Genomic DNA, 26,510 nt, shown 5'->3' with positions numbered 1-26,510 from the left:
CACTGCTACAGTGTACAGTATATGTGAAGAATATGGATAGAAATGTAGTAGAGAATATAGTATCATTATATTCATGTACTACCTATACACGACTAAGTACTCCGAAGAAATACAATACAATACAGAGTACTGTAAACATTGTATCGTAAATACGATAACGGCGTGGCGCTAAACCAGAACCGGGGTGATCTGCAGCGGGCTCTCATCCAGGTTTCTTCCTCCCTTTTTCTCTTCGCTTTTTCATTTCTGTCTTGCATCATTCGTTCGTTCAGGGTCTCTCTCTCCTCTTCTCTATATACTCTCTCATATTCTCCTCACTACCTCACTCCCCACCTTCTCTTCCTCTCGCCTCTTCACCACAGGAACGGCGGCTTCGACTGGCCTCGACTGAACCGCCCCCCGACGGATCGACCCTCCGTTGTCGCATCGCCCTTTCGTTCGCTCTCCGCAATCACCACTACTCTTGTCATGCTTCTTAGATTATAATCCCCAATAATCCGCTAATATTCGCTCCCCGGCCGTCTCCCAATGGGTAAATGTACGTCGACCTTACAGTCTCAAATTCCTAGTGGCGAATGCTTATTAGTGGATAGGGCGTTATGGTGTTGTCCTGGACGCGGGCTCGTCTGGGACTCGTGTACACGTCTATCGTTGGTTGGACAATGCCGTTGCACGCAAGCTGTCAAGTGACAAGGATGTGAAGTCGCTCCCGGAGATTAAGACCAAGCAGGAGTGGACCAAGAAGATTCAACCTGGTAGGAATACCACGTATTCATGCGACCTCGCCAGCCGCTAACGGTTCCATTAGGAGTGTCGTCCTTCGCTGATAGACCCGAACTGATTGGTCCCGACCACCTTGCGGAACTCCTCAAACACGCGCGCGAAATCGTCCCCGACGATGCCGTTCGGGACACCCCCATTTTCCTGCTCGCCACCGCGGGAATGCGATTACTGCCAAACTTGGAACGGCAATTACTTCTCGATCAGGTCTGCTCTTATGCCCGCGCCAACTCCGACTTTTTGCTCCCCGATTGCAATGTTCATATCCAGGTGATTCCCGGTGTAACAGAAGGTCTGTACGGATGGGTTGCGACCAACTATCTACTGGGTAGCTTTGACGAGCCCAAGGGTCACGACCACGGCAAGGGACACCACACCTACGGCTTTTTGGATATGGGTGGTGCATCCGCACAAATCGCCTTCGCCCCTAATATGACGGAAACCGATAAACACGCGAACGACTTGACATTGCTGCGACTGCGTAACGTCGATGGTTCCCCACAGGAGTACCGAGTTTTCGTCACATCTTGGCTTGAGTTCGGTGTCCGTGAGGCGCGGAGACGTTATCTGGAAGCACTCCATACAGCTAGTGGAACAGACGGTATTAAGGAATTCCCCGACCCCTGCCTTCCCGCTGGCCTCCGTACCACGATCGATGGGAAGCTGTCACACCCGGGCGACGAACCGTATCTGCTGGGAACCGGACGTTTTGAAGAGTGCTTGCGACAAACGTTTCCCTTGTTGGACAAGGACGCACCATGTGCCGACGAACCTTGTCTCCTGCATGGAACACATGTGCCCGCGATCGATTTCGATGTGAACCACTTTATCGGGATTAGTGAATACTGGCATACCACGCATGAGATTTTCGAGATGGGTCACAAGGACAAGGCATACGACTTCAACACGTATCAGGAACGAGTCAAGTCTTTCTGTTCGCAAGATTGGGACTCGATCGAGAGGGGCATCTTGCAGCATCGGTGGGGCAAGAAGGTTGACCAAGAAAAGGCTTCTGAAATCTGTTTCAAGGCGTCATGGATTATCAATGTTTTGCACGATGGTATTGGGATTCCGCGCGTCGGCCTGGAAAACACGACAGGATCCGGCCACAACGGGACCAAGGAAGTCTTGTCGCACACTAAAGACAAGGGCTATCTCGATCCGTTCCAGGCCATTAACAAGATCGATTCTACCGAGGTTAGCTGGACCCTGGGCAAGATGGTTCTCTATGCTGCCTCTCAGATTCCTGCCGATGCCGATGAGGCTCTTCCGGTGGGGTTTGGCAGCAATTTGGCCGGCGTTCCCAACGATTTCCAATACCCCAGTGTGGACCTTTTGCCAGACCCCAATGGTCTCCATAGCGAGCATTGGCACGATACCTTGTTCGACGGGGAATCTCCCCGTCGCGTTCCTGGATTCCTTCTCTTCTTGCTGATCATCATCATGGCGCTGTTCTTCTTGTGCGGAAGAAGCCGTCGTTCACGGATCTACAACAAGATCAACAATATGTTCCGCGGGGCACCGTCCCATCCCCACTATCCAAAGAAGCGGAAATTCTTTGGCGGGAAGGTGCCATTCTTCGGACGGAGGTCACCGTCATACGAACGGGTCCTAGAAGATGGTGCCCAGGAATTCGACTTGGGACCATCCGAGTCCCGCGGAAACTCGCTCGACGAGGGCCGTCGTTCGTTCGATGTTGATTCCAAAGGTTTCCAACCCCCCCGTCGAGCATCGACCTGGGGCAGTGGCAACAGTACGCCCACCCTCAAGTACTCAAACGACAATAGTTCCACAGGGACCATCGGACTTGGAATCACGGCTGGCTCCGGAATATCCGCGATGGACCGGGCAGGCCTAGCAGTGCGAACCGAAGGTCGCGATCATCTGTCCCCTGTGGCCCTGGGTCCAACGAACAACGGCCGTCGTTCAAGAACTGGCAGTCCGGCTCGATCACACCATCAAAAGTCGCCTGTCATGACGCCGTCGGCTCATGATTAATGTTATGATGATTTTGCTTTGTATTGCATACGACTAGGAGTTGTTGGTTTTGTCTTATTCTTTTGTCCTTGATGTGACCGCTTTATATGATGCGGAGCTTGAGCTCCAGTGATTGTCACGAGTACATAACTGCTACTGTGCCGCTATGCTGCCATTGGTGAGAGAAAGGTCCTTGTATTTGTTCTTGTTATTTGCCCTTTATTATTGTCCTGATTCGACGTCCTTCGTTCGCTATGGTTGTGCCGATTTATTACTTTTGTAATGCGGACTTGGACTTGTATGTATTAATAGCTGTGGCAGGCAGGCAGGCAAGCAGGCAAGTGGTCTAGTACCTTATCACATCGATGAGGAATTTATGTACTTCTGAAAGATACGGTCTTCAACCGTAGAGGCTTAACCGCCCTAACTTACAGTTTTAACTGTATAACAAACTCACCCAACTAAAACCTTCTCCCCATCAGTCTCATATCAAAGCTCAACGGGACACTCCAACCCCCCATGCCTCAACGAAATAATCTTAGAAATCTTCAGCCGTATCCTTCCAGACCGACACCCGCCCCATATATTCCACATCAAGCGAGTACTCACTATACGCTCCCGGCGACGCAAGTCTCAATCAACCGCATCCGGTACGGCAGTTAATTCTCCCAGAGACTCGTCTTGTCTAGTTTTTACATGACAGCTTCGTCGAGCAGCATGTGCTCGTCGCGGAAGGTGATGTCTTATTGTGAAGAGGTCTTCTGCCACAAGGGAGAGAATGCGATTGTGTTTAGCGGGACCGTCTAGGAGGACTATGGACCAGAAGTGGTAGGAGACGAAGCGGATGCATTCGCGCGGAATTAGGTATGGAGGGGCGGGATGCCGTTCAAGTATTTGTAGTGCGAGGGGTGAGCGTCTGTCTACTTCCATCTTGTTCCTTTAATACTGAGTCTACCGGTGTGCCACGCCGGTCCTCTAGTAGAACGCGTGTGGCGACGATATTCAATGCATCTGGGGCTGGCGTAGTGGTAGATTGTGTTTGCGTTGTGTGTCCAGATTTGGCGATGGCAGTGGTCGAGGTGGAGGGCGTCTCGGAGGAGTACGCGGGCGAGCGTGAATTTTGGGAGGAGTTGTGGGGTTGTATTATGAGAGAAGAGGGAGGGTATGTATGTGTGCACGGAGTATGAGCATGGCACTGTCAGGGCACCTTAAATAGCCGTTCAAGGCTGCGTGATCTGCTGTGATCTACATTCGAGGCGTCTACGTCTCCAGCAGGATGGCAGTGCAGGACATTATAGCATAATTATTAGTAATGAAGTGGACATCCCTGTATGAAGTTTGTCAAGAGTGCAATTAAGCATTGCCAAGATATGCAGGTTTCTGGATTTCAAAGACAGGATAAGCTATGTGTACAAGTACTCCGTACCAAGAAAATCAAGCATAAACAACACAAATATGTAATAAGAAAAGAAATTCAAGATAGCCAAAGCTAGATTATTACAGATCAGTCATAAATCAATGCATCCAACTTCCTTTGAGACCCGGGCTTGCGAAAGGTTCGTAGTGACCGCCGTGTACGACATCACCCGGTATAGCAAAACTGGCTTGGTGTAGAAAGATGGTGAATGGTTGGTGAGGTGTAGGACAGTAGTCCGTAGACCATCGCTGTTCCATCTCGAAGAAGTCGGAGTGAGTCAGTGTCCTCGTGGGAAATCGTTGCTTGAGGTTTGGTAAGGCGGCCGGGTCTCAGATGGCGAGCAAGTAGGAGTTCGTGAAAGCAATTCAGAGCAAGGCCAGGTGTATGTACCCTGATGTGGCTGCATGCTCAGCCAAAACGTGCATACCGTTTCCAGCAAATGGTCGTGGATTACCAGCATCCACAAGCGATTAGATTATCAACAAGTTATCAAAATATTCAACTGTACCCAGACTCCTCTTCAAAACGGTCTTGAACATATCCAAGTATATCACGTCGATCGTCGCTTAATCGTGCATATTCCAAAAGCAATCGATAAACGTAGATCTGCATGTCTTCGCGTCTGAGAACCCTCTCGGCCCACGCCTTGCCGTCAAAGGCCATCTTGCGTGCCACGGAATCGTGACCTTTGCGGTCTTTTCCGTCCCCGAAGAAGTACTCTATGATACCGTAGATATCCATGAACGTGGGATCGATGGGGACAAAATGCGCCCAGGGGATAATGCGGGAGTCATGCCACTCTTTGTAGATGGCACTTTTGATGGGTAGAGAGGTAGAGCGGAGGAAACTGCGGTAGCGGCCGCTGAAGGAGTTACCATCGAGATCAAGTAGGTATTTATAGGCGTATTGTTCCTTCATGGGCATCCCGGGAGTGACGGCAAAATATGGGTCTGTGTAGGGACAGTGCGGGTCACCGTCACCAGGGAAGCAAAGGAGGTGGACGAAACCGACGTCGGTGTGATTTTTGAGCAATTCGGGGAGGTGCCCATCCTTTCCAGTAGCGAGGTTGTAGTAGTCGTAGTCAGGAAGGAGGAAATTGGCGAAATGACGCGTTTGCTCAGCAGCCTCCACGGAGGTTCCGTTCAACATGGAAATTAAACGATGGCGCTGGAAGCCTGTCCAGGTCTCTTCTTTGCTGCGGCCGCCTGTCGCAGAACCGCGCCAGAGGAAAAAGTCCTTTTTCGCGTCCCAATTGTCATCACCATGTTCGTTGTCGCCTCCGGAGTACAACTTATTGTCGGCCCAGTACATTGCTGGTGGAATGAGAACTTCATTATTCATCGGGAGTTTGGATCCTCCGAAGAGTGGGAACGCATCGTGTGTCGTTGACACGGACACGGGCTCGATGAAGGTCCCATGGAGAGCCTGGAGTTCGGGCCGGATGCATGGATCCATCGTTTGTGTCCAGTTCTTCACATAGCCCTTGTACCCCAGGCGAAGGTAGTTGTCCATCTCCGGCGGTGGATTAGCAAAGTCGATGTGGGGGATAAAGCTGTCGCGCGACGGACTGTCGAGGGCGCAGCCGAGGCGAGTCATCTCCCAGACGCTGGAATCGGCAGGACCAAGAAAGCGCGGTTCGAAGCGTTCCTCATCCACTTCGTTCGAGAGACTCATATACTCGCTGACGGTCTTGTCTGTCTCAGTCAGTCCGCGACTGGCTTGTTCCTTGTCGATGAACGAATTAATCGCCCCCCACGGGATCACCATTCGAGATTCATCCATCTGATTGATAGGCATGTCAAGATCCGGAAGGTATTTCTCTACTGTTTTCACCAAGTCGAGCCATATGTCCGTCCAGACTCCGCCCCCCACGAGCTTCACTTTGTGATCGCGAACCTCGATGCGCGGTTCGTAGCCTCTAGCCCGTCGGCGCACTTCGCGGGGCTCAAGACCCCAGAACGGATTTAGATCATGGTGAATCTGGTCGAAGAATTCCTCCACGACTATCGAGTCGTGGGACTTGGCGAATTCGAACCATTCTGCGAACCCGGGGGGTGGATGACGTCCACGACGGGAGCGATACTGGTCTGCGGCGGCGGCCAAAGTGTGGGTTTCTTTTTGCAGGAGAGAACGCCAGTGCTCATTTGCGCTGGTGATTAAATCGTTAATCGGGTGCTTATCCGTTTCATCGATTTCGTAGGGTTCTTCAGTTAGCTGGACATCGGTACTGGCACTATGGTAGTTGATACTGCGGTTGGAATATAATCGAAGCAAACTGAACGCAAAGAAAACAGTGGCGACCACAGCCAGAGCGACCCAACGCACACTAAATAGAGAAAAAGGTCGAATGAGCATCGTCGCCAAGTAGCAGCGAAGCGCTATACGGGGATAGAGCAGAGGAAAACTAGCGTTAAGAGGTCAACATCAGGGCCCTTCAGGTGTTCTTTTTTCCGGGGTGCTTGTGTAACAGGAGAGAAACCGACGAGTCATGACTAATTTCTGAATAATCGCTGGTTCATCTGGCTCCAAATTGGCACAGAGAACGGAAAGGTCCCCGTGGGCCTGTCAACGGCTAACTTTAGTCTAAACCGGTGTAAGCGGGACCATTGCGGGGCCCTCGTGCTGTGCTAGGTCCGATTTGGTTTAGATGATAACTCTAGAATCTCGAATCTGGTTTTCCCGGGTTTCCTAATTAAGCCATTGTACGGAAATAAAGCTCTTCACTGTATGGAGTATCTATCAATAAAAAAGTCTGTAAGCGAGGTTATTCTCAAATAGGCATATTGACAATGCTATTGATTCGAGTAAGCACAATCCTGCCGCATGTTGCTGCGCCGCACGAGGTGCCAAGAACGCCAAGACATTCGCTTCCAGTCGATCCTCATTTGGCTGGTCGGATTTCCCGTAGTATCTTTCTAGACTCAGGCCTGGATCTATCAGGGAATCCGTATCACTAATATCGTATTAATGTTTTGGTGTTAGGTTAGCTAGATATACAATTGGCTATCCTTTACAGAAGAAGCAGAACAGAATAAATATATTCACCACCAAGGGGTATACAGAAGACAAATAAAAATCAATGGCAATGCATCGCTAAAAGATCCGACCAAGACTCGGCTTCACCCACTGCGCTCTCTCGCATCGGTGACTTTCCCGCCATTTCTGCATCTTCTCCAAGTCCCATCCAGCCGTTTGACGATCTTCGGGATTGACCGGCCTCTTGTCTCCCAGCCGCATGGACCGGATAAAGAAGCAATGCCCGGATGAACTGTAAGTGTACGAGAGACAGTCTGCATTGTCATGGCAGGCTTTACCGCAAGCATCGAATGAAGTGTGAGCTGATGATTCGGGGGGTTCTTGCCATCCTCCCCAATCTGCATTGTCCCAGTCGGGTCGTTTGTCGAATGTTCCTATTCCGGTGTAGTTGAAGAGGTCGGCATACAACAGGGGGTACTGTATGTGTTTTTCTCATTAGCAATCACGACAAACACAGTCAGAGGAGGTATACCAACCGTCCGATCCCGTCCATTTTCCCATTTTGTTAGTCCTTCCATGTCCGCCAACTTTGTCTTATGCATACTGATCACTGGACGGCACCAATGCATCTCGTCGAACGGAATGCTATGAAGAGAATGTGCGTTGAACATGGGCCATAAGCCTGACAGCTTCACACCCTTCTCATATAATGCCCAACCAATTACCGTGTCGCCACAGTCAGTGCCCTTGATTATATCCTCATATTGCGCACTCAGCGACGGCTCGATGTATTCCCCATAAGCCCCTGTCTTTCGAATCACGAGCTTCTGCATTGCAGCGGCCGAAATGATAAATCCAGAACCTCCGTACGCGAACCACGTCGTTTCCTCCGCCGTAGGCTTCCCCGGCGATGGGGAACCAAAATACAACGGAACCGTCGGGTTGTATTGATCCAGTAACCGGAAGAGATTATCCCAGACGTAGTAGGTGTCCGACTCTAGGAACACGTACCACTTGGCCGTCGGGTTGACATCATATGCCCTTTCCACCATGGGCAGAAATTTCATGCGATCGAGGTTCCAGCCCTGTTGACTGTTGACAGCCGTGGTGTTGCCTTGTTTGAGTGCTTGGTATGCTTCTAGATCGGCATCATTAGTCCAAACTGATTCCGGTAGGTCCGCGAGGACGTCATGAACGCGATGGCCGTGGAGCTCAGACTCCATATCGGAGACGACGAGGAGGTTCGAAATGCAGCGGGTGACCGTAGATATTTGGGCATCCAGACGGTCCGGCGGTTCGGATGCACCGATTTTCAAAACAACTTGAACTTGCGATAGTATATGAGAGGGGAATGAGTCGCATATTCCATCTTTCTCATGCTTTCTGTACGAGAACCGCGTCTTAGTCTCCCATTCCCAAAAGTCCGGTCCTTTTTCGGTCGCGACGGCCGCGGCATTCTCATTGAATATAGAGGACGGGCTGAATGAATCGCCCTCGTCGAGTTTATGAAAAAACGCCGTGCCCACGATAAAGAGCAGGATGGCATATACCAGGATAGCCGATTTCCACCTGTTAAACATGGTCGCGAGAAGGGATGGTGACCAGATGCAGTGACGGATGTGACGGCATGGTTAACGAAGGATCAGGCTCTGACCCAAGATTGAATGGATCGGGCTATGGCCAATAGCATAGGGACGAAACCGCCACCATCGAAGCCGCTAGGGCCGGCGTCGACGAATATGATGGATGGATGAGGTGAGACCGGCCCCATAGTGCTCCTCTTGTGTGGTTCGGCTAGCATGGGCCTATCGGCGAAGTGCCTCTGGACCCATAACCTGCTTTTATTAAGGCGGCTACAAGTGCGCGTCCAGATACGAGCAGCCTTAAGCCTGATTCAGATCATTTTAAACCAGTGCCGACATGATCACCATGTGTGCTAGACAGTGTCATAGGCCATGTTTACCTGGTATTTATGCTATAAGGAATGGCTCAAGACGCTCCGTACAGCGCGTGAGACAATGATTCATTGCTTTGCAGGTATTACTAAACGATGGGACCGTCGTAACCCTAAATCCAGAGCAATAAAAGGACATTTCATCCGGTCGTAAGTCTGTAAGATCGAAGGATCCAAGTACTCTATGCTCCATATTTAGTGGTGCTGTATACGGCGTATACTCCCATTAAAAAGCCATCATGAACCCCACTGCTTTGTCAATAACAATAAATCTATTATACGCCTTTTTCTGAGAACGAGAAGAATTGAAACAATAGAACAAAAAGAAAAACATTGCCAGTAGCACACGTGACCCTGCTGACTTATCTGTTCACCGCCGGGCAAAACCCTTGAGGTCATGCTGCTTCAAGAATTCAAGCATCGCGAAGAGCTTTAATCCGTTATTACTCCCAGTTGCCTCGTCAATTGTCTTTAATTTATATCGCAAGAGCTCGTGACAGTTTCCTGCACTCGTTGTGTTTAATTATATCCTATTCGCATGATACCCCAATAGAACGCCAGCGCGACTTAGCCATCCACCGCCGCAATGCGATTGACCGTCGAGCTCATCCAGAACTCCATTTCATATATCAACCCTGTCAAGGATCGCGAGCTTGATCTCCGAGGTGCGTTATACACACCAGTCTGAAAGGAACAGATACTACACTTTTGAAATGAGCTGGATTGATATCATTTGTGTGTTTGAGTTGTTTAGGACACAAGATTCCCGCAATTGAAAACTTGGGTATTGCGAAGGTTAGTTTCCCCCATCCCTCAATCATTTGGAAACTCCATATACTAAGTGTCTGATAGGACCAAGATGCAATTGACTTCACAGACAACTCCATTACCTCCCTCGGGAACTTTCCCTTCTTCCCTCGCCTTCAGACACTCCTTCTCGCGCGGAATCGGATCAAGCAAATCCAGCCGACGCTGGCGTCGTCGGTTCCCCATTTGACCACGTTGGTCTTGACATCGAACAACCTAACAGAATTGGCGGATTTGGATCCTTTGCGGAATTTGGCGCGGTTAGCACATTTGACCATACTCGACAATCCCGTTACTAGGAAAGAGGTCAGTTTTTCCCTTGATATGTTTGAAGGGAGAAAAACTAAGTTATACAGAACTACCGGTATTGGGTTATTTGGAGAATTCCCTCCGTTCGTTTCCTCGACTACCAGAAAGTGAAAGACGTCGAACGTACCAAAGCACAAGAACTCTTTGGCACCTCCAAGGAACCCTCCGCCCTTGCATCCAAGATTATGGGCATCAAATCTCGTACCTTCGACGTGCCCTCGGGAGGTGCTGCAGACGAAGCACAAGGAGACAAGGCGGTCCGGGTCAAGTTGACCGACGCGGAACGGAAGCGAGTCGAGAAGATGATTCGGGAAGCGAAGAGCTTACAGGAGATTACGCGGTTGGAGAAAGAGCTGAACGAGGGCCGGATACCTGGAGGGGCTTTGGATACGGCAGAAGCGGAGGATGTGGACAAGATGCAAACATGATGCGGTCTTGTCTTTTTTCTGTCTCTTTCTAATTGCACACTTGAGTCGTTATTTGGGCTGTCTGGTTCTCGTGGCATATTTATCGCGTCATCTTTAATATCTCTTGCTTTTATTAGGGATTACTCGGAGTAGTGACAAAAGCTTTCTTAAGACATTTACTGTGTCTTCATGTGCAAAGAAACCTATACCGAATCAAACTGTTATTCGTCACTATACTGAAGTCTGCAAAGGCCATTTTCGTTGACCGTAGAGTATACATCTACATCTAACAACCTATAAAAGGCGCTCTCAAAGACAAAACAAGAGTCATCTAGCTTGCCATGTCAAAACGGAAATACACGAAGACCCACTATCGCGCCTCCACACGACGTCACGCATTTTTTATATCATCTCAGCTCCTGGTATCGTAATTGCTCTTTAAAACAGTGACTCATACTGAAAATTCACGATCACAAACAGAGACAGTGGCTTCCAGAACCATAACCAGGAGGACGGGTCTTCTCACACATCACCTCCCCGCCCCTACTGTCACCAGAGGCACACCCCGCCGCACCTCAACCATGACCACGCCAGAACCCCCCAAAGCCCCCTGGCAAGACCTTTTGAACGGCCACCTATCCCAGAATTCGTCCTCTGAATTTACCCTCACGACAGTCGCATATGATGCAAATAAGAAACGACATGTCCCGCGAGCCCGCGTGTGCGGATTCCGCGGCTTCTTCCCAAGCCCGCAACTCCACCCAAGCGCCATCGACGCGCTAAAGGCACAAGGAGACGGACTGAATCCGGATGTTTACGAGAGTGATATGATCTCATTTACGACGGACGTGCGAATGGAGAAAGTCGGCCAGATTCAGCCAGGGTCGTCGGAGTCGGATGCAGGGAATGAGGTTGAGATGGTGTTTTGGTTGAAGGATGTGGGAAGTCAGTGGAGGATTAAGGGTGTTGCATTTGTGATTGGGGATCAGGATGGTGGAGGTGTCGAGGATGAGGCGAGGGAGGGGATTCAGAGGGGTTTGAGAGTTCGTTCGGAGGATGGTCGTGAGAAATGGACTTGGGAGAGGCAGGTGACGACGTATTTTGCGAATCATACGCCTATTTTACGAGGTTTGTCTTCTTTTTTCTCGTTGAGTATTGACGTTGGATTTGCTGACACTACTTAACAGGCTCATTTAAGAGTCCCTCGCCTGGTCATCCTAAATCCCAGGCCCCACAGGATCCGTCTCTCAAACCTGGACAGGAAGTAGAGGATCTCCATGATCCTACTGCTAGAAAGAATTTCCGGGTGGTGGTAGTCCGTCCTCAAGAGGTTGAACGGCTAGACTTATCGGATTATAAGAACCCGGCACGCTGGACGTGGGCTTTGACTGACGATGGTAAACAACCGGAGCGATGGGAAGAGGCTGAACTGTGGCCGTAAACGGCGCTTGTGAATGATTAATTTTGCTTCTTTGCATTTTTATTGTTGACTTCATTGTGGTGGCTTCCATTCACTGGACAAAGGTGGTGCAGTATATGGACATAATTCTTTGTTAGGGCTTAACAAAGCAAATATTTTACAGAATTGCAAAATAGGATTAGAGTGAGTACTATCTCGCAATCCATTAGTTGCAGCATGTCCTTGATATTCTTATACTAGCAGAAGTAGCATTATTCATCCTGTTGTCCATCCATCAACAAAGCTTTATGGGGAGTAAACTCGTCAATGAATCCCAGACTTGAAAAACAAGACAACAAAGACCCATTCATCCATTCATTCACAAACAGTTTTTCTCGTTTTGTTCTGTTTGCCCATTTAACAATTTTTCCCGTTACAGTATTTATTTTCTTGCTCGTCTCCCCTCCTCTCTCCCTTAATCTCGCCTTGCAATCATTCTTACTTTTCACTACACTAACCATCTTCATTCCCTCTCTTCACTTTCAATTTCAGGTCCAGTACCAACTCATCTCGTCAACATGAGCCTAAATGACAGTTCCCAGGTCTGCAAGAGCTGCCGAGAACCAATTGCAGAGGGCTCCATTGGCATCACATCCGGCATGTGTCTCTTTTGCAGTGCTAACCATGGAGAGCTTCAGCAGCAAATTCCATCGTCGCAGTGTTCTTCGCAAGAAACCATTGAACTGGAGACCTATTCGCCTGCCCAGTCAGGCACTGAACAGGCTGCTGGTACTGGTCTCGACAGGAGCGCTGAAGAGAGCAAGGATTATGAGACTAAGGACGCTGATGATAGCAAGGGGGCCATTAACACTGGCACTACTACCCCCGCTGAAGAGGAGAGTTCACCCTCTAATGGCTACAAGGTATGCCCCCCTGCCCTCTTGATGCCATCGTGGAATCAACTAACAAACCCAGCGTCGTCGCCCAGCCTCCAAAAACAGCGACACCCTCAAACTAACCCCCGCCTGCGCCAATTGCAAAAAAGCCAAAATCCGCTGCACGCATCGCCGCGTCCTTGGTGAAGACGGCAATATCTCCGCCGATGACCAGACACCCCCTCGACTGCAGAAGAAAACCGTCCGACTCCGTCTGAGCAGCCCCGCCGCAAGAGAGGTGACGCCAGAAGCTGACCCCAGTGCCCCACGACAAACCCGTGGTGGTTCCCAAAAGCGCAAATTTGCGGAAACGGAGGAGAACGATACTCGGGGTATCTTCGAGTTACCTGATGATGGCACGTGGGAGGGTTTGCAGCCGCCAGGCCCAGGCCAGAAACGAGCACGAGCACGACGCGGACGCAAGACTAGGGACTATAACGAGGAGGTTCTTGAAGGAGTAGGTAATTCCTCTGATGCCGCACAAGCTATTACCGAAGAGCCCGCTGCTGCTGCTACTGGCAGTATTGCCGGAACTGGCGTGTTCCGAATTACCAAGCCCCCTTTCCCAGCTGGTAACCTCCAAGGATCGACAGTATTAGCCCGACATATGGTTCTAAGCCGTGATCTGCAGCAGAAGATCGATGGTTGCCATACGAAGTGGTCTTCAGCGATGGAGGCCTTGCAGGAGGCGAAGCAGGCGCTGGATACGTGGGTTGATGTGTGGACCAGGGGGGAATAACTATATACCAGGGCTGTATGGTTCAATTTCTACAAAGGGTATAACTGGGCTTTAAAGAAGAGGTTTCGATAGATGATAGTTGGTGGATCTTGGTTATGGCTAGATGTAGATAAAGGGCCATCCACGTTACTTATCTATGTGTATAGTACTGTACTATAGTTGCGGCATGATATGAAATGTGAATATTTAATCTTCATGAGAAAGAGACGCCGGCATCATTATAATTGGGGCTGGTGTCCGTCAACATACTGAACGATTGGCGCTAGCCACAAATTGGTAGGTACCAGATAGTTTTTATTACCATGGAACGACTCATGGCTCGGACCGATCCGAGTACCTACGATCCGAAGATCACCAGCACCAAACTCAGCCGACAACAATTTAAACCGCATTCATTTTCTGGTCACGGATATACTCAATAGCCATACCCCATATTTTATTCTCACCAAATAGAGCCGCCGCCCCCTATCATCAACGGCGTTCGCAAACCGCAAACAGGATGTTAATATGGCTAAATCGAGGCTTCACTCAAGAGATCACAGGAGATCATATTTAGGCACAGACAATGCCTAGCTTCACCCTCAGGCAAAATGGCATCTCTATCCGTCTCTCCCGGCCTTCGACGACAGGAGGGAAGTTGTCTCTGATGTCGAAGAAGGTGCTTTGTCTGCAGCGCAGCAGCTACACATCTGGTTGAATGCCATACTGTGGCTTCATCAGCGCTGGCGCCGTTTGAACATCAGGTTAACGTAATCGGAAAACTAGCATAAAAGCTCGATAACAAGGCGCATCTGGTCGGAATTATCGGGCTCAGCCAAGTCACTGATCTTGGCTGCCGAGAAAAGTCCGATGAGGATCTGGATAAGACCTTGTAGCCTGGCCCTACCTCGGGAAACCGGTTCGTGATCGCGGGAGCAATGGTGTTCGTATTTGCCGGACTGTGAGCGACTGTGGACTCATGTAGCCTTGCTTCCGCGGTGTCACCTCCCGTGTTGCTCGGGGAGTATCTAGTGGGCGAGGTTTCCGAGGAAGCAACTCTCTTCGTCATGCCGCTGTCAGCTGACTACCTCGGGTTCAACTACATCGACGACATTGGGGCGTATAACCACACCGTAGCATTGATTCGTATTTCGCAAATCGTCGAGCTGGACAATCAGAATTCATATCATGGGCACTGCCGCTCAACCAGGCAATAATGTAAACGGGTGGCACAGTAAATATAGACAATTTTGCCAATTGCTATGGGTGTCTGTTGGTTCCGAGGAGAAAGGGACTGGCTCTGCGTTGTTCAATATTAATATAGAAGCCGGCATGACCCTTCAACTGCCTACCGCTTACTATACCCGTAGTAGGAATGATGCTGTAGGATGCAATTGATTGTGTGATGACAAGATAAGACCGGGCCTCGGCCCGTAGAGATCAGACGGCTATGACGGCTGCGGCTGTTGGATAGATTACGGGATGTTATTGGAAAGAATACCGCATCTTCGAAGCCGTTAAAAGCGAAGACGACGTCAGCGTTCGGTCCAGTGATTTCGTGGCAGATATTGCATAGAGCAATGATGCTCATTTGCGTGTTCTTTTTACAAAAGCTTGCCTAGTACTCCCTACCCTGGACAGAACAGCTCCTTCGTACTTTGTACAAAACCGTTAACTGTCATCTCGCATACATCGGCCACAGCCGCGGACGGAGTCTTTACCAGAACAAGCAAAACAACCAACCACCCATGTTCGTCTTGAGCCTCAACAAGTCACATTCACAGCAAGAATGCACCTATACGTACTTGAAGCCACAAGCATGCAGGCTTAAAAAATTGACACGAGGGCTGAGCCATCGCTCATCTCCCGAACGCCGTCACCGCAAATCTACAGGGTTAGGTCCATTGACCAGACATGGTAATGACTATGTTGATATTGACCCATGTCCTGCGGCGCAGACAGGCTGATAAGGGAAAGAAGGCCCGAAGTGGATGCAGGAAGCGTGGGTAGTGATGTTGATTGACAAAGACGACTGTACAAGCCATCTTGACGAGGCCTGGTTGTACTCTAATTCGTACGGAGTACTTATCCCACTTGTAAACATGTTGCTAGCGGGCGCTGCTAAGCAACCTATGGAGTAAACCGCAATGATAATTTAAACTCACGACCGTTAGACTGTGGAGATGTCAGTCACATGGGAATCACATGAGTGGATAATTTCTAGCTTACAGAAACTCGTACATAATCTGGTTACTCAATCTTAAGATCCTGTCTTAATAAAAATCGGCGCTGTTCGGTCTAAACGGATTTGTTCGGTCTATAGTAGGAATGGCATATAGATGTAGACTGACAGGGGACCGGAATCAGCTTCCCGTAACGGGCGTGCATGACAGGTTCCTCGTGCGTTTATGTCTATCTCGTTTGTTAGAATAACTATAATGTTGAGCTTAATTCCATCATTGATAGCTTATATATATATATATATATATATTTTTTTTTTTTTTTTGAATGAAGGAGTAGCATTCGGGGAAAGCTCGCCGTATTATGCGTATCTTTCAAGGAGCCCTTGCCAAGCCCGGTGGGTGGAGATGCCGGGCGGAAAGCCGTCCGGCGATCAGCCCACCCGGCCATGTGCGTGGTATTGATTGTATTATATATTACCACCGTGTTATTCTCATTTGTCATGTCTTGATTGCTGCATGCTAAACATAGAGTCGAGCATATACTATTAGGCTCTAGGCTGGTAGTGACCTATAAAGCAAACAAGAATCGAAACATGATCACAAAGTAAGCATCTTATATTGAAGCAACGCTCAAATCCAAATTCTAACTCTATTCAACTGCTATCCATCAATGGTCATGCTTGACAGTGCTCAGGATCTTCATTGGTGGCGTACAAATACTTTTCTGTACAAGTATTTGTATATAATGAAGTGCCAGCGCAGTTACTCCAGAGTACACATAATGAGCTTGTTTGTAAAAGAATTTGATAAGATCAAAACTCCGCGCTCTGTATACAAACTTGTGCTGTACATGCAGCACGAGGACTCACACCGCTTGTTCAACGTCTTTCTACTGCTCCGTACTGTGCTGATAGCCGAAAGGTCTACCAATGAGAATTCAATTCAAAAATGCTACGATGCAAGACAGTTTGGCTGCGACATTAATAGGATTACTCTGTAAGTACAAGTACATGCAGACAACCTGCAAGTGGACGCACGTTACAACCAATGAGATGCAAGTGACTTGACTACATATCGGAAATGAGTCGGAAGTACTTTTCATTGGACGGGAGGGTAGTAATCCCGGTAATGATACGGTACGACGTGCATCGGGGACCATTCGGGCTTCTGTTGGCGCTGTGGACTCCGTTCTTTTTTTTCTCCTCTCCGGCTCCATTTTTGTCTTTTTTCTGCTGTCATCCTTTTTTTTCCCTGTCACTTTCCTTCTCTCTGTTAATGATCTGTGAACTTTGTCTGTCCATGTCAATTTTGGGATTCCTCTTTGTTGTTGTTGTTGTTGTTTGATTCCAAATACATTCACTCCTTATTATTTGGCAAGCCCTCTGACAATCCCGGTTTCAAGCTCGCTGTTCTCTCCACCTTCCCCCATGGAGATCAATTAGAACCCGAAACGCCGCCACAGTACTACCATCTCCCTTTCCTAACGACTCACGACGGCACGACTCGATTCTTTTCAAACCATTGAACTGCTATTATAGACTTTATTCATTTTGCATTCTATCTTATACTTGATTGAATCGGTTCTTAAATCTCGAATTTTCGCCCTATTCTTCAGCCCGAGTACGCCTGCGATGCCCGCCGGTCCCATGGATGCCCTCGGGGCTTTCTCCTACATGTCCGATAACCTACCAACCTGGATCACTCATATTACCGACCTGGCTGCATACACCGCTGCCAAAAATGCCGAATACGCAGAAGCTTATAAGAAACACGCGACAATAGCAGGCAAGCCTAGACGTCGGCGCAAGAACAGCTCTGTTTGCTCCATCCACACGGAAGATATACTCCCTTCGACTCAGGTTCCCGACACTCCTACCACCGGTGTTGCAGACCAGAACCAAGATCCGGCGTCTTGCGCACAGAATGGGTCTAACGAGTACTCCCGAAAGAGAAGGACGGACGATGATGACGCCCCGAGCTTCGAGGATCCAACAGCATCTCTCGTCAGCACCAGACACAACCTTATAATCCACTACGACGGTCACACGCAGGAGGTTTTGGAGAACATGGTTCGAAATATTGTAACGGCCAGGAACAACATCCGACGAGGGCGGATGTCTCAGCTTCCACGTATGGGCTTCCGACAAGGTATACCTTCTATGCCCGGCCGCGGTCCGCCAGATGCAGTATTGTCCAGCATTCGCAGTGCACGGAATCGAGGGCCTCCAGTGCCACAGAAGGAGAGCGCTGCATTCGATCTTGCCGACAAGCAACTGGAAGTAGCTCACGGCTTGTGTGAGTCGGCTGCCTACCAGTTCCTCCGTTCGGGTGACTGCAAATCGGAACTAAGTAGTGTGGATGAGAAGTTCAAGATGCTGCTTGATATGTCTAGCGTTGAAGTGCGACGACTGAAGGAGGAACAAGAACAGGCACCACCAGAGCCGGAGAAGGAGGAAACAACGATAGAACCCCAGTTACCAACCTCTATATCCGCGATCGAGCCGAGTGAGAAGCTCAAGCCCACCTCACCAAACGGGGCTGCGACCGGGGCTATCGAAGTCGATGATGACACTTCAGCGTCTATGGAACCAATTGACCTGAGGGCATTCCGGGCGAACCGGATGGCCCGCATGGGGCGTGCACCAGTGTGATCCTCCTGATATCCTGTCGTTGTCTTCCTGTGATGTTATTGAGCGAGCGATTTTGCGTTTACCACGTGGTTATCCAGAAGCCATGAAATCTACGATTATTCCTTCTGTCATTTCCGATTATCACCATCGGACCTATTTTCGATATTCCTTCGGTATTTCTTTTTTATCATTGGCATTATTTGTTTGTTTTTACTGGAGCATGGTTTCGGCATGGACGGCGTTCTCTATTATCATGAAAGTACTTACCAACAATTACCAAACAATCAGAGTATATACAAGTACTTCCTATCCTCTACAAATCTCCTCAACTAAACTTACCTCCCTACACTGACTCGTACCAACCTGTACACCACCCAAAACAGCAATCCACCGTGGGTCCCACTGTATCAGAGGGTTACGGAGTACTTGCGGAATACCGGCCCCGCTGTAATCCCCGTGATCCCTGTCCTCCTTGGTTAACAAAATTACCACTAGCCCTCGGCCGCCCGGATGCGGATCCTTTCCGATCGGACGCTAATGCACACCATGTGGGGTTGTTTTCAGTGTTTCGTGTATTGTTCTTTCTTAGGCAGGATCTGCCTGCCGCTGGTTGTTTGTTGCGCCGTTTATGGCCGAGAATGCTAAGGTTAATATATTAGGATGAGCGTGGAAGGTTGGGGTTGGTTTGAGGGGTCGGAGATGTTTTCCGGGGATTGGCGGCGTTTAATTGTGCTTGTAGGTTTGAGTGTACGGACGGAGTATCTACGGAGTAATGGATGTCGGGGTTCAACATTGACAGCGATCTTCACTACGGAGGGGTTCTGCAACGGTTGTACGGAGTACAGTTGCCAGTGCATTGCGTTTTCCTCTGCTATACTCTGTGCTCCGTCGAAGAGAATAAGATATGTTGGTTATTCTCGTTGAGCGAAAGAATGCGTGTAATATTCCGGAATGTATCACATGACTCTAACCTAAAAAGAGATATAATACAGCCCTAAGTCATCAAGTAACTAGGGAATACAACATCGTGATGTATCCCCATCCGTATCCTAGAATTCTGTTTGGCTAGAAAGGCAGAAAGGTCGTGGGCGTGTGCGAATATCCCAAGAGCTCCTGAGAACGGTCGATCGTGGTGCGCATACCGTAGGCGCCCGCAAATGTGTAGGTGTGACACGCTGGCACAAGGTGGTGCTTGGGTCTGCATCTAGCTCCTGCTGGGCCTTTCTCGTGATCAGAGCAGTCTTTTACTCCTTGCTTGGGATCCTCGAGAACTTCGTTTGGTAGTCCTACCGACATTGATGCAGGTGCACAAGTCTTGCAGTTCTTCGCGGTGTTTCGCGAAAAGCTGCTGTAGGGAATGGAGAGCTAGGTTGGTTTTCATGTAATGAATGCTTTGACTCGTATGCCCTACTTTTGAGTTTATAGGAATTGAGATTTCCGTTTAATCTGATGTTGCAAGCATTGTAGAAATCAACGGCGGGGACATTTTTATGGGCTTTACAGCCTTGGGATGGTCAATTTGGTAAGGTGCACTGTCACTTTGGGCCTGAAAGCGATGCTGGGATACTGTGTGTAACCTGAACCCTTGATAGGGGTGATTGGAGCGGACATCCTTTCATGCTGTGAGGTTCTTGTTGGGATGCCGAAGACAATCCTTAGGCTCTTGGCTTCTTTTTGGCTTTAGGGCCTTTTCGAAAAGGCCAGCTAGAACAAGGAATCGGGTCCTGCAATTCCACGAATGCTTGATCTTCCAAACATTTCTTGTACTGACCTTAGCAGTCAGCCACCGGGGGTCTCACAACAGAAGAATTGGTAACGTTGAGAGTTATCACGGACAGATTAGTTAGGATTCAAAAAGGGGAAGCACATGTGCTAATTTCACTTTTTTCACTTCCCTCCATAGCGAAGAAGGAAAATGCACCCCTTTCTATCTCACTACGTCTCGTAGGAGAATGTTTCGAGGGATAAAAAGTAGCTATGTTCGGGTTTGAAATAGGGTGTGCCAGTTTGTATATTAGAAGATATAAAAACTAACTGTTCGACTGCGTATACTAGGCTCACTGGGTCTTCCAAGGTGTTGGTTTATTGCTGCAACCGCCGGAATCCCTTCCAGTAACACCCAATTGAGGGCCATGGCCCCTGCCTTCTGTATCACTAGCAGACTTACTCTCAAAAAAATGTCACGGTTCTATTCCACACCTAGCAGTTTGTCAAGCTGGCATTGGCTTGAGTTGCATTCCCACATTCATCAAGCGACGCCGGCTGTGGGTAAAGTTGCGATCCTTGTCTTCGTAACAGCGATGTTTCTCCAAAGATGTTGTAAGAATTGGTTTCTACATGCGATATCTGGTCTGGCGCAGCTCTTGCACAAGAGTTGAGCACTAGAATATCCATTGAACATGGATAGCAGACGGAGAGATGGGCAGGATGTCGACCTCATTCCTGAACTCATGAGTCATGACCATCGTATTCTGAATCACACCCGCCGAGAATTATGCGGCGTGCTAGGCATGGCTTTTATGGTCAAATCGCATGTTTATTGAGGTTCCCATGCCGGATCGGTACTGGTGTCGGTCTGCTAATGCCTATTGGGCCTCTTGGATGACGTCAATGAACTTGAGCTTGACTGGTCGTTATTGTGCCTGGAGCTTGAGAGGTTGTATGCTACCATCGGGGTTTTCACGACGCGCGTTTGGGTGATCGACGATATAGATCGGCTCAGCTTAAGTTTAATAATGAGTTGAGGAAGAAGGAAGGATCCTGCCTGCGGCCAAAGGATATCATTAAGTAGTTACCGAAGCCTAGATTTCGTGGAACGCAGTGTTCTTGAATCGTTACAAAGTGCTATACACTTAAATTATATTATATTTTAAGTAATTCCCGCCTTAAACCAACAATTGGTTCTGTAGTGTAATGGTTATCACTTTGGATTCTGATTCCAACGATCCCGGTTCGATCCCGGGCAGGACCTTTCTTTTTCTCTTTTTTTTCAACCTTTTCGTCATAAATTGCATGCCAGAAAGGGTTCATAGTTTTTTGCTTTGATTGTTTTTGTACATGTGAGTCGGAAATCTGGCGGATTCTCCCACCCGTGCTGCACGCAATTCAAGCCGGTCGCATAGAACAGAATCAGTTGGATTAGTCTTAGCTAATAAGGACATGCAACTATCAAGCACCAGTATAGAAACAGCACCCTTGTCAGTAATTGGTCGACCTAGTCATTCCAAGTAAAACCTCGCGGGCCATTCAAGACCACGTTCGTACAAAAGACATAACCGATAGCAATAAACAGCATCTAGCCCTAAAATACCTTTTCGTCCTTGTCGATGATACTGACCGCACACTCGCAGGCACGGCCGCTGCCCATTTTTTTCAGTCGCTGCATGTGCATCGGATCCTCGTTTGGCATGGTGATTCAAAAAAAGCACCCTCAAGCTTGCCTCCTTGCACACCATCAAGTTCTTCCTAGAACTCTATCACCAGAGTTGTTTGAACCGCAAAGAGATAGGCTTATCACCACTAATCTGATGCAGGGCCATTTTCGAAGCATAGTTGCAGGGCTTTGAGTCATGACGCTGCATTTCCTCAAACAAAGAGTTGACTGTCGTCCATGCTGATCCCCGCTGTTGCAGAAGACGTGCAGCATCTGTAAGCTGCCGTGTGAGCGTAACTCCTGAACCTGAACGCGGGTATGCGAGGACCTGGCACTTTCGCGAAGTCTGCACTGTAGTCTCAGGGACATTGCAGCAATCGATGAGCCCCAGTGCGTCGATGTGGCTGAGTCTCTCATTTTCGGTGAAAAGAGCCTCTCGAATAGTATCCCAGAACATTGCCTGTTGGAAGGTGAACGTCGAAAACAATACGTGCCCATCATCCACCACAGCTTCTCCAATATACGCGATGATGATCAACGACCGTTCATAGTCGTCACCACAGGGGCCAGTCGTGTCGATAGTCTGGTTGATGGTATGCTGCAACGTCTCAGCGGGTGTCATGTCGTCTCTTGCTATCTTGAGAATAGTGGCAGTGATGCCAAAAAACTCTTGCAGACAGCTACTGAGGGCTTCAGCCTCATTTTCATCATCCTTACCATTCTCCTCATAAAACAAGAGAATCGCGTGCTTGTGCTTATATGAGTGCTCTCGAGCAGCGGTGGCTTTCGTGACATGAGACCTGAAATGAGGGAGTTCGCGTGTCTCTGAAGGGGCTGTCATGGCTAAACAGAAGAGGGCTAACTAGAGTCTTCGAGGTTAGTCAGTATACACCGTAACTTTGATAATGATAGCGTGAGAATCTTATGAAAGACTGAGTTGTTCAAGCTACCAACGTTATGCTGGGGTAAGAAAGGATGAAAGAGAGTTGATGGGGGTCAAGAGACGAGGGTTGCTGGAGGTTCTACTCTGGGCTAGGCCTCACCGTCACGTGTCACTGTTGCCTATGATCAGTCCATCTAACCCCGAGGTCATAGGAAAGGCCAAGCCTCTACGTACATAGCTCCTCTATATGACATACGCTGGATTGCTTTTAGAAGTCAAACACATTCAAGGAAGAGATCGAAGTGAAACAAGCGGAATCACCGTGCTTAATAAGGAGTTCAATGGACTATTTCTTAGTGCAACGATCCTGCTGTTCCGAAAAATACAAATCTGAGTTAATATTGCAGGGCATTGTGAGAGTTTGTTTATTCCATAATTCTTGATATCTACCACCTATATATATGCTAGGATTTTATTAATTGCAACATTTAGGTAGTCAATAGACACATCTAGACAATGGTATAATGTTAGTGCTGAATTGACCTTAATTCGACGAGGGGTATTACACCACGGCCACTACAATGACACAATTTGATCCCACTGATAACAGCATAATGCACCGGTATAAATTAATAAATCGACGTCTGCATTATTACAACAAAAATAAATCGAAAATGGGGTCAAAAAATGTTGCAAATACTGAAGTCTTCTCAATTGATGATAAGGATGGACTATGGATTCGCTTCCTTACATTTCTACAATGGTATCCGAAGGACATGAGCCATGCAGAAAAAAAACTGGTCCTGAAATTAGACATTTTGATTTTGACCTTTGGCTGTTTGTCATTTTTCACCAAATACCTCGACCAACAAGCTATCACCAATGCTTACGTTTCGTAAGTCCCAAATCAAATCATAACTGGGAATATCCATACTAACATGTATATAGAGGAATGAAAGAGGACATGCAACTAACCGGAAATGACATAAACTATATAACAATCGCCTTCTGGGCTGCCTACTGCATCTCCATGATCCCCGCTTGCTACTATCTCACCCGCAGCCGAATCAACATCGTGCTCCCCACGCTGGAAGTAGGGTGGGGACTATTCACGTTTGGCTGTGCCTGGGCACAGAATCTCAACACCATCTACGCCATGCGCGTGTTCATTGGAATCTGCGAGTCGTGCTCGTTTACAGGCATCATTTATGTTATTGGGTCATGGTATAAACCAAAAGAGATTGGACGCCGAGTTTCGCTGTTTTTTATTGCCTCACCGTTGGGAACGATGTTTGCCGGGTATTTACAGGCGGCTGCTTATACCAATCTGGAGAATGTGCATGGGCTGGAGGGATGGAGGTATGTTTCCTGATAACTAGGTACTACGGGGTAAATGTATGGCTAATGAACAGGTGGTTATTTGTGATATGCACGATAATCACGATTCCGATTTGCATTCTGTACGTCCTATAATACAATAATAAGCAGGATCCTCATAACCTTATCGTACAAAATGCAAAATACTAATCATAGTATAGAGGGTACATCGCCTTCCCCGACGTCCCTCACCATAGCAAACCTCGCTTCCTTACCGAGGAAGAACACATCCTCTCCAATGCGCGCGTAGCGGAATTCACCAGTCCAAGCCAACTAAAAGTCTCCCGGGACATTTTCAAACGTGTCTTCGGACGCTGGCATTGGTACGTATTCGTCGCGCAATGGATCCTCGTCGATCAGAATTTCCTCGCCTCTTCGACGCCATTTAGCTTGTATCTCAAGGCAAAGCCGGATATATACTCCGTGTCGAGGATCAATACGTTACCGACTATCGCGACGGCAGTTTCGATTGTGGCTGCGTTGATTGCAGGAGTGGCTGTTGATCGGGCTGCTAATTTTTGGGTTCCATGTGTTGTGGCTACGATGCCGGTGCTTGTGGGGCTGGTATTGCTGGTTGTGTGGGATATTGGGGAGGCTGGGAGGTTGACTGGGTTTATTCTGACTGGTTCTGAGGGTGGTACGTTCTCTTATTCGTTTTTATGGACAATACTGATTGAACAGCGATGAGTCCGTTAACGATGAGCTGGGCAACGGTGGTCATGGCCAACGACGCCGAAGAACGAGCCATTGTTACAGCCAGTATGAATGCAATCGGGCAGGCCATGTCGGCGTGGACCCAGCTACTGCAGTATCCAGCTGTTGATGCACCTAACTTTCGAAAAGGATTTATCTCGAACTTGGCGACTACATTAGCCCAGTTGGTGGTTATTGCGATGATTGCGTTTTTGTGTCGGCGAGGTAATCATGTACGTAAGGATTAGAGTCTGATATGGCTGATTACTTGCTAGATTGCTAGTAAATTGCTCAACGGATTCAAGAATATATGGCATAATTATTGGGTGGTCATAACATAAGTTTCATCTATAACTAAAATTCATTGCTAGCAGCCTTGGAGGCCATGATAACTCACTGATAGCCCAATTCTAAATCCAGTCAAATACACGCGTACAAAAAACAGCAGTATTATAGCAACGCATCCTTTGTCAAAATAGTCTTTCAAGCAAAACCTGTCTATTTAATGTTTGAAGCCACGACGTGGATATATAACGAGACAGTATTCAACTCAAATCCAGCTTGACACCACCCTCATTGATAATCCTAGTCCTAGGTCCTGGTGGCGTAGATGTTACCCATTTCCCAAGCTCTTCGATGGCCGATGGGTTGTCTCGAAGTATTGTGACTTTAAGAACAGCTTCGAATCCACCCCCATGTGGGTGAACACAGTCGATTTCAGCCTGGAGGTTGCTCGACATTGATGGGTATTTGAATACAAACGGAACGAATTTGTTGCCGCCGAGCTGAAAAAGCATTACACTCTAATTGCCGTATGATCCCTGCTAATGAAGCTCCCCAAGCAAATCATCGACAGTTATCCAGGCTCCACTCCTTTGTCGTAGCGCGTGAACAGCATCCACAAGACATTTTGGAAGGATTGCACTCTCGAAACGTTCACTAAATAGGGCCTGGCGGGCTCAGGAGATATCCTCTGTGCTTTCTGGCACAGGGCAGCCGTCGAGGATTCCGAGACCAACGTGACACGCAGATCAACCCCTTGCTCTTCAACCAACCTGCGCGGAATTCTCTCAGATAAGAACGTCACCAACCCCTTCACTGACTCAATACCTGACTGCTCATAGTAAGTCAAGCTTAATGTGAGGTTGACTTCAGCCCTGCCCGGCATGGGAAGGCTGTCGAGTCCAACCCGTTGCTTGACTGGCAAGTAAATAAAACCGCCACCACCAGCCCAGAGAAATCACAAAGCCCAGATACCACGCGGCTCCTGGTTCTATATTCCATTGAAAAAAGCAGATATTGCCGTCCAAATTGTAGATCGTTATTGCAACTGTTGAGCAGCCTTCAAGAAACGCTGTGTAAATGGCCATATCTTCGAATATGCACCCACCATGAGCTGGCAATTTCGCGCCGTTATTTTGTCCGTAATCTTGGGTGGATAACAGCAATCAAGAATTGCCAAGGTATCAATTTGGCTCATAGTCGGTGAATCGGTAAAGAGCTGACTTTTAATGTTTTTCCACCGTATGGTTTGTTCGTAAACCCCGTTCCTCATGTTAAACAGCCCGCGATTTTCTTCGCTAATTGTGACTTCAATGTATGAAAGAATCGGAAGCGATCGTTTGTTTTGGTCATTGTCATAGGGACCGATCAATTCGAAGATTCTGTCGATATTTTTTCTTTTTTTTTTTT

General features: G+C 48.3%; 9 protein-coding genes and 1 non-coding gene across 10 annotated transcripts; 7 read left to right on the top strand and 3 right to left on the bottom strand.

The window, feature by feature from the left end:
* Window positions 1–528: 528 nt before the first annotated feature.
* EURHEDRAFT_377344 (putative nucleoside diphosphatase (Ynd1)) lies at window positions 529–2,778 on the top strand (the record flags this gene model as incomplete). The annotated part of the gene is made up of 3 exons (XM_040778954.1): window positions 529–538; window positions 594–755; window positions 809–2,778. 3 exons carry the CDS (start codon window positions 529–531, stop codon window positions 2,776–2,778), a joined length of 2,142 nt encoding a protein of 713 aa, XP_040639462.1.
* Window positions 2,779–4,672: 1,894 nt separating this feature from the next.
* On the bottom strand, window positions 4,673–6,529 carry EURHEDRAFT_515155 (uncharacterized protein; the record flags this gene model as incomplete). Its single annotated transcript, XM_040786344.1, has 2 exons — window positions 4,673–6,349; window positions 6,500–6,529. 2 exons carry the CDS (start codon window positions 6,527–6,529, stop codon window positions 4,673–4,675), a joined length of 1,707 nt encoding a protein of 568 aa, XP_040639461.1.
* A 523-nt stretch (window positions 6,530–7,052) lies between these two features.
* Window positions 7,053–9,073, bottom strand: EURHEDRAFT_412053 (family 31 glycosyltransferase). The gene is made up of 2 exons (XM_040781804.1): window positions 7,687–9,073; window positions 7,053–7,627 (listed from the first exon to the last, which is right to left on the bottom strand). The coding sequence occupies exons 1-2, from the start codon at window positions 8,728–8,730 to the stop codon at window positions 7,268–7,270; spliced, it is 1,404 nt and encodes a 467-aa protein (XP_040639460.1). The 5' UTR covers window positions 8,731–9,073; the 3' UTR covers window positions 7,053–7,267.
* A 421-nt stretch (window positions 9,074–9,494) lies between these two features.
* Window positions 9,495–10,928, top strand: lea1 (U2 snRNP complex subunit LEA1). The gene is made up of 4 exons (XM_040787171.1): window positions 9,495–9,769; window positions 9,859–9,899; window positions 9,957–10,217; window positions 10,268–10,928. The coding sequence occupies exons 1-4, from the start codon at window positions 9,691–9,693 to the stop codon at window positions 10,646–10,648; spliced, it is 762 nt and encodes a 253-aa protein (XP_040639459.1). The 5' UTR covers window positions 9,495–9,690; the 3' UTR covers window positions 10,649–10,928.
* Window positions 10,929–11,208: 280 nt separating this feature from the next.
* On the top strand, window positions 11,209–12,068 carry EURHEDRAFT_455012 (uncharacterized protein; the record flags this gene model as incomplete). The annotated part of the gene is made up of 2 exons (XM_040784241.1): window positions 11,209–11,755; window positions 11,815–12,068. The coding sequence occupies 2 exons, from the start codon at window positions 11,209–11,211 to the stop codon at window positions 12,066–12,068; spliced, it is 801 nt and encodes a 266-aa protein (XP_040639458.1).
* A 140-nt stretch (window positions 12,069–12,208) lies between these two features.
* Window positions 12,209–13,174, top strand: EURHEDRAFT_53139 (uncharacterized protein). The gene has a single exon (XM_040787187.1). The coding sequence runs from the start codon at window positions 12,605–12,607 to the stop codon at window positions 13,106–13,108; it is 504 nt and encodes a 167-aa protein (XP_040639457.1). The 5' UTR covers window positions 12,209–12,604; the 3' UTR covers window positions 13,109–13,174.
* Window positions 13,175–17,508: 4,334 nt separating this feature from the next.
* On the top strand, window positions 17,509–18,513 carry EURHEDRAFT_455298 (uncharacterized protein; the record flags this gene model as incomplete). Its single annotated transcript, XM_040784260.1, has 1 exon — window positions 17,509–18,513. The coding sequence occupies one exon, from the start codon at window positions 17,509–17,511 to the stop codon at window positions 18,511–18,513; it is 1,005 nt and encodes a 334-aa protein (XP_040639456.1).
* A 2,878-nt stretch (window positions 18,514–21,391) lies between these two features.
* EURHEDRAFT_t71 lies at window positions 21,392–21,463 on the top strand. The gene has a single exon. It is a non-coding gene; the product is annotated as a tRNA-Gln (tRNA).
* A 198-nt stretch (window positions 21,464–21,661) lies between these two features.
* On the bottom strand, window positions 21,662–22,707 carry EURHEDRAFT_386156 (uncharacterized protein; the record flags this gene model as incomplete). The annotated part of the gene is made up of 1 exon (XM_040779670.1): window positions 21,662–22,707. A coding segment is annotated over one exon (739 nt), but the record flags the coding sequence as incomplete, so codon positions are not given.
* A 715-nt stretch (window positions 22,708–23,422) lies between these two features.
* EURHEDRAFT_377336 (putative pantothenate transporter) lies at window positions 23,423–25,066 on the top strand (the record flags this gene model as incomplete). Its single annotated transcript, XM_040778953.1, has 5 exons — window positions 23,423–23,643; window positions 23,697–24,107; window positions 24,161–24,208; window positions 24,287–24,762; window positions 24,807–25,066. 5 exons carry the CDS (start codon window positions 23,423–23,425, stop codon window positions 25,064–25,066), a joined length of 1,416 nt encoding a protein of 471 aa, XP_040639454.1.
* Between the last annotated feature and the right edge of the window lie 1,444 nt (window positions 25,067–26,510).

The sequence above is a fragment of the Aspergillus ruber genome (assembly GCF_000600275.1).
Source record: "Aspergillus ruber CBS 135680 unplaced genomic scaffold scaffold00011, whole genome shotgun sequence".
In the NCBI taxonomy this organism is placed as follows: domain Eukaryota; kingdom Fungi; phylum Ascomycota; class Eurotiomycetes; order Eurotiales; family Aspergillaceae; genus Aspergillus; species Aspergillus ruber.
Note: the sequence above shows the minus strand (reverse complement) of the source record. Positions and strands in the feature narration are given on the sequence as shown.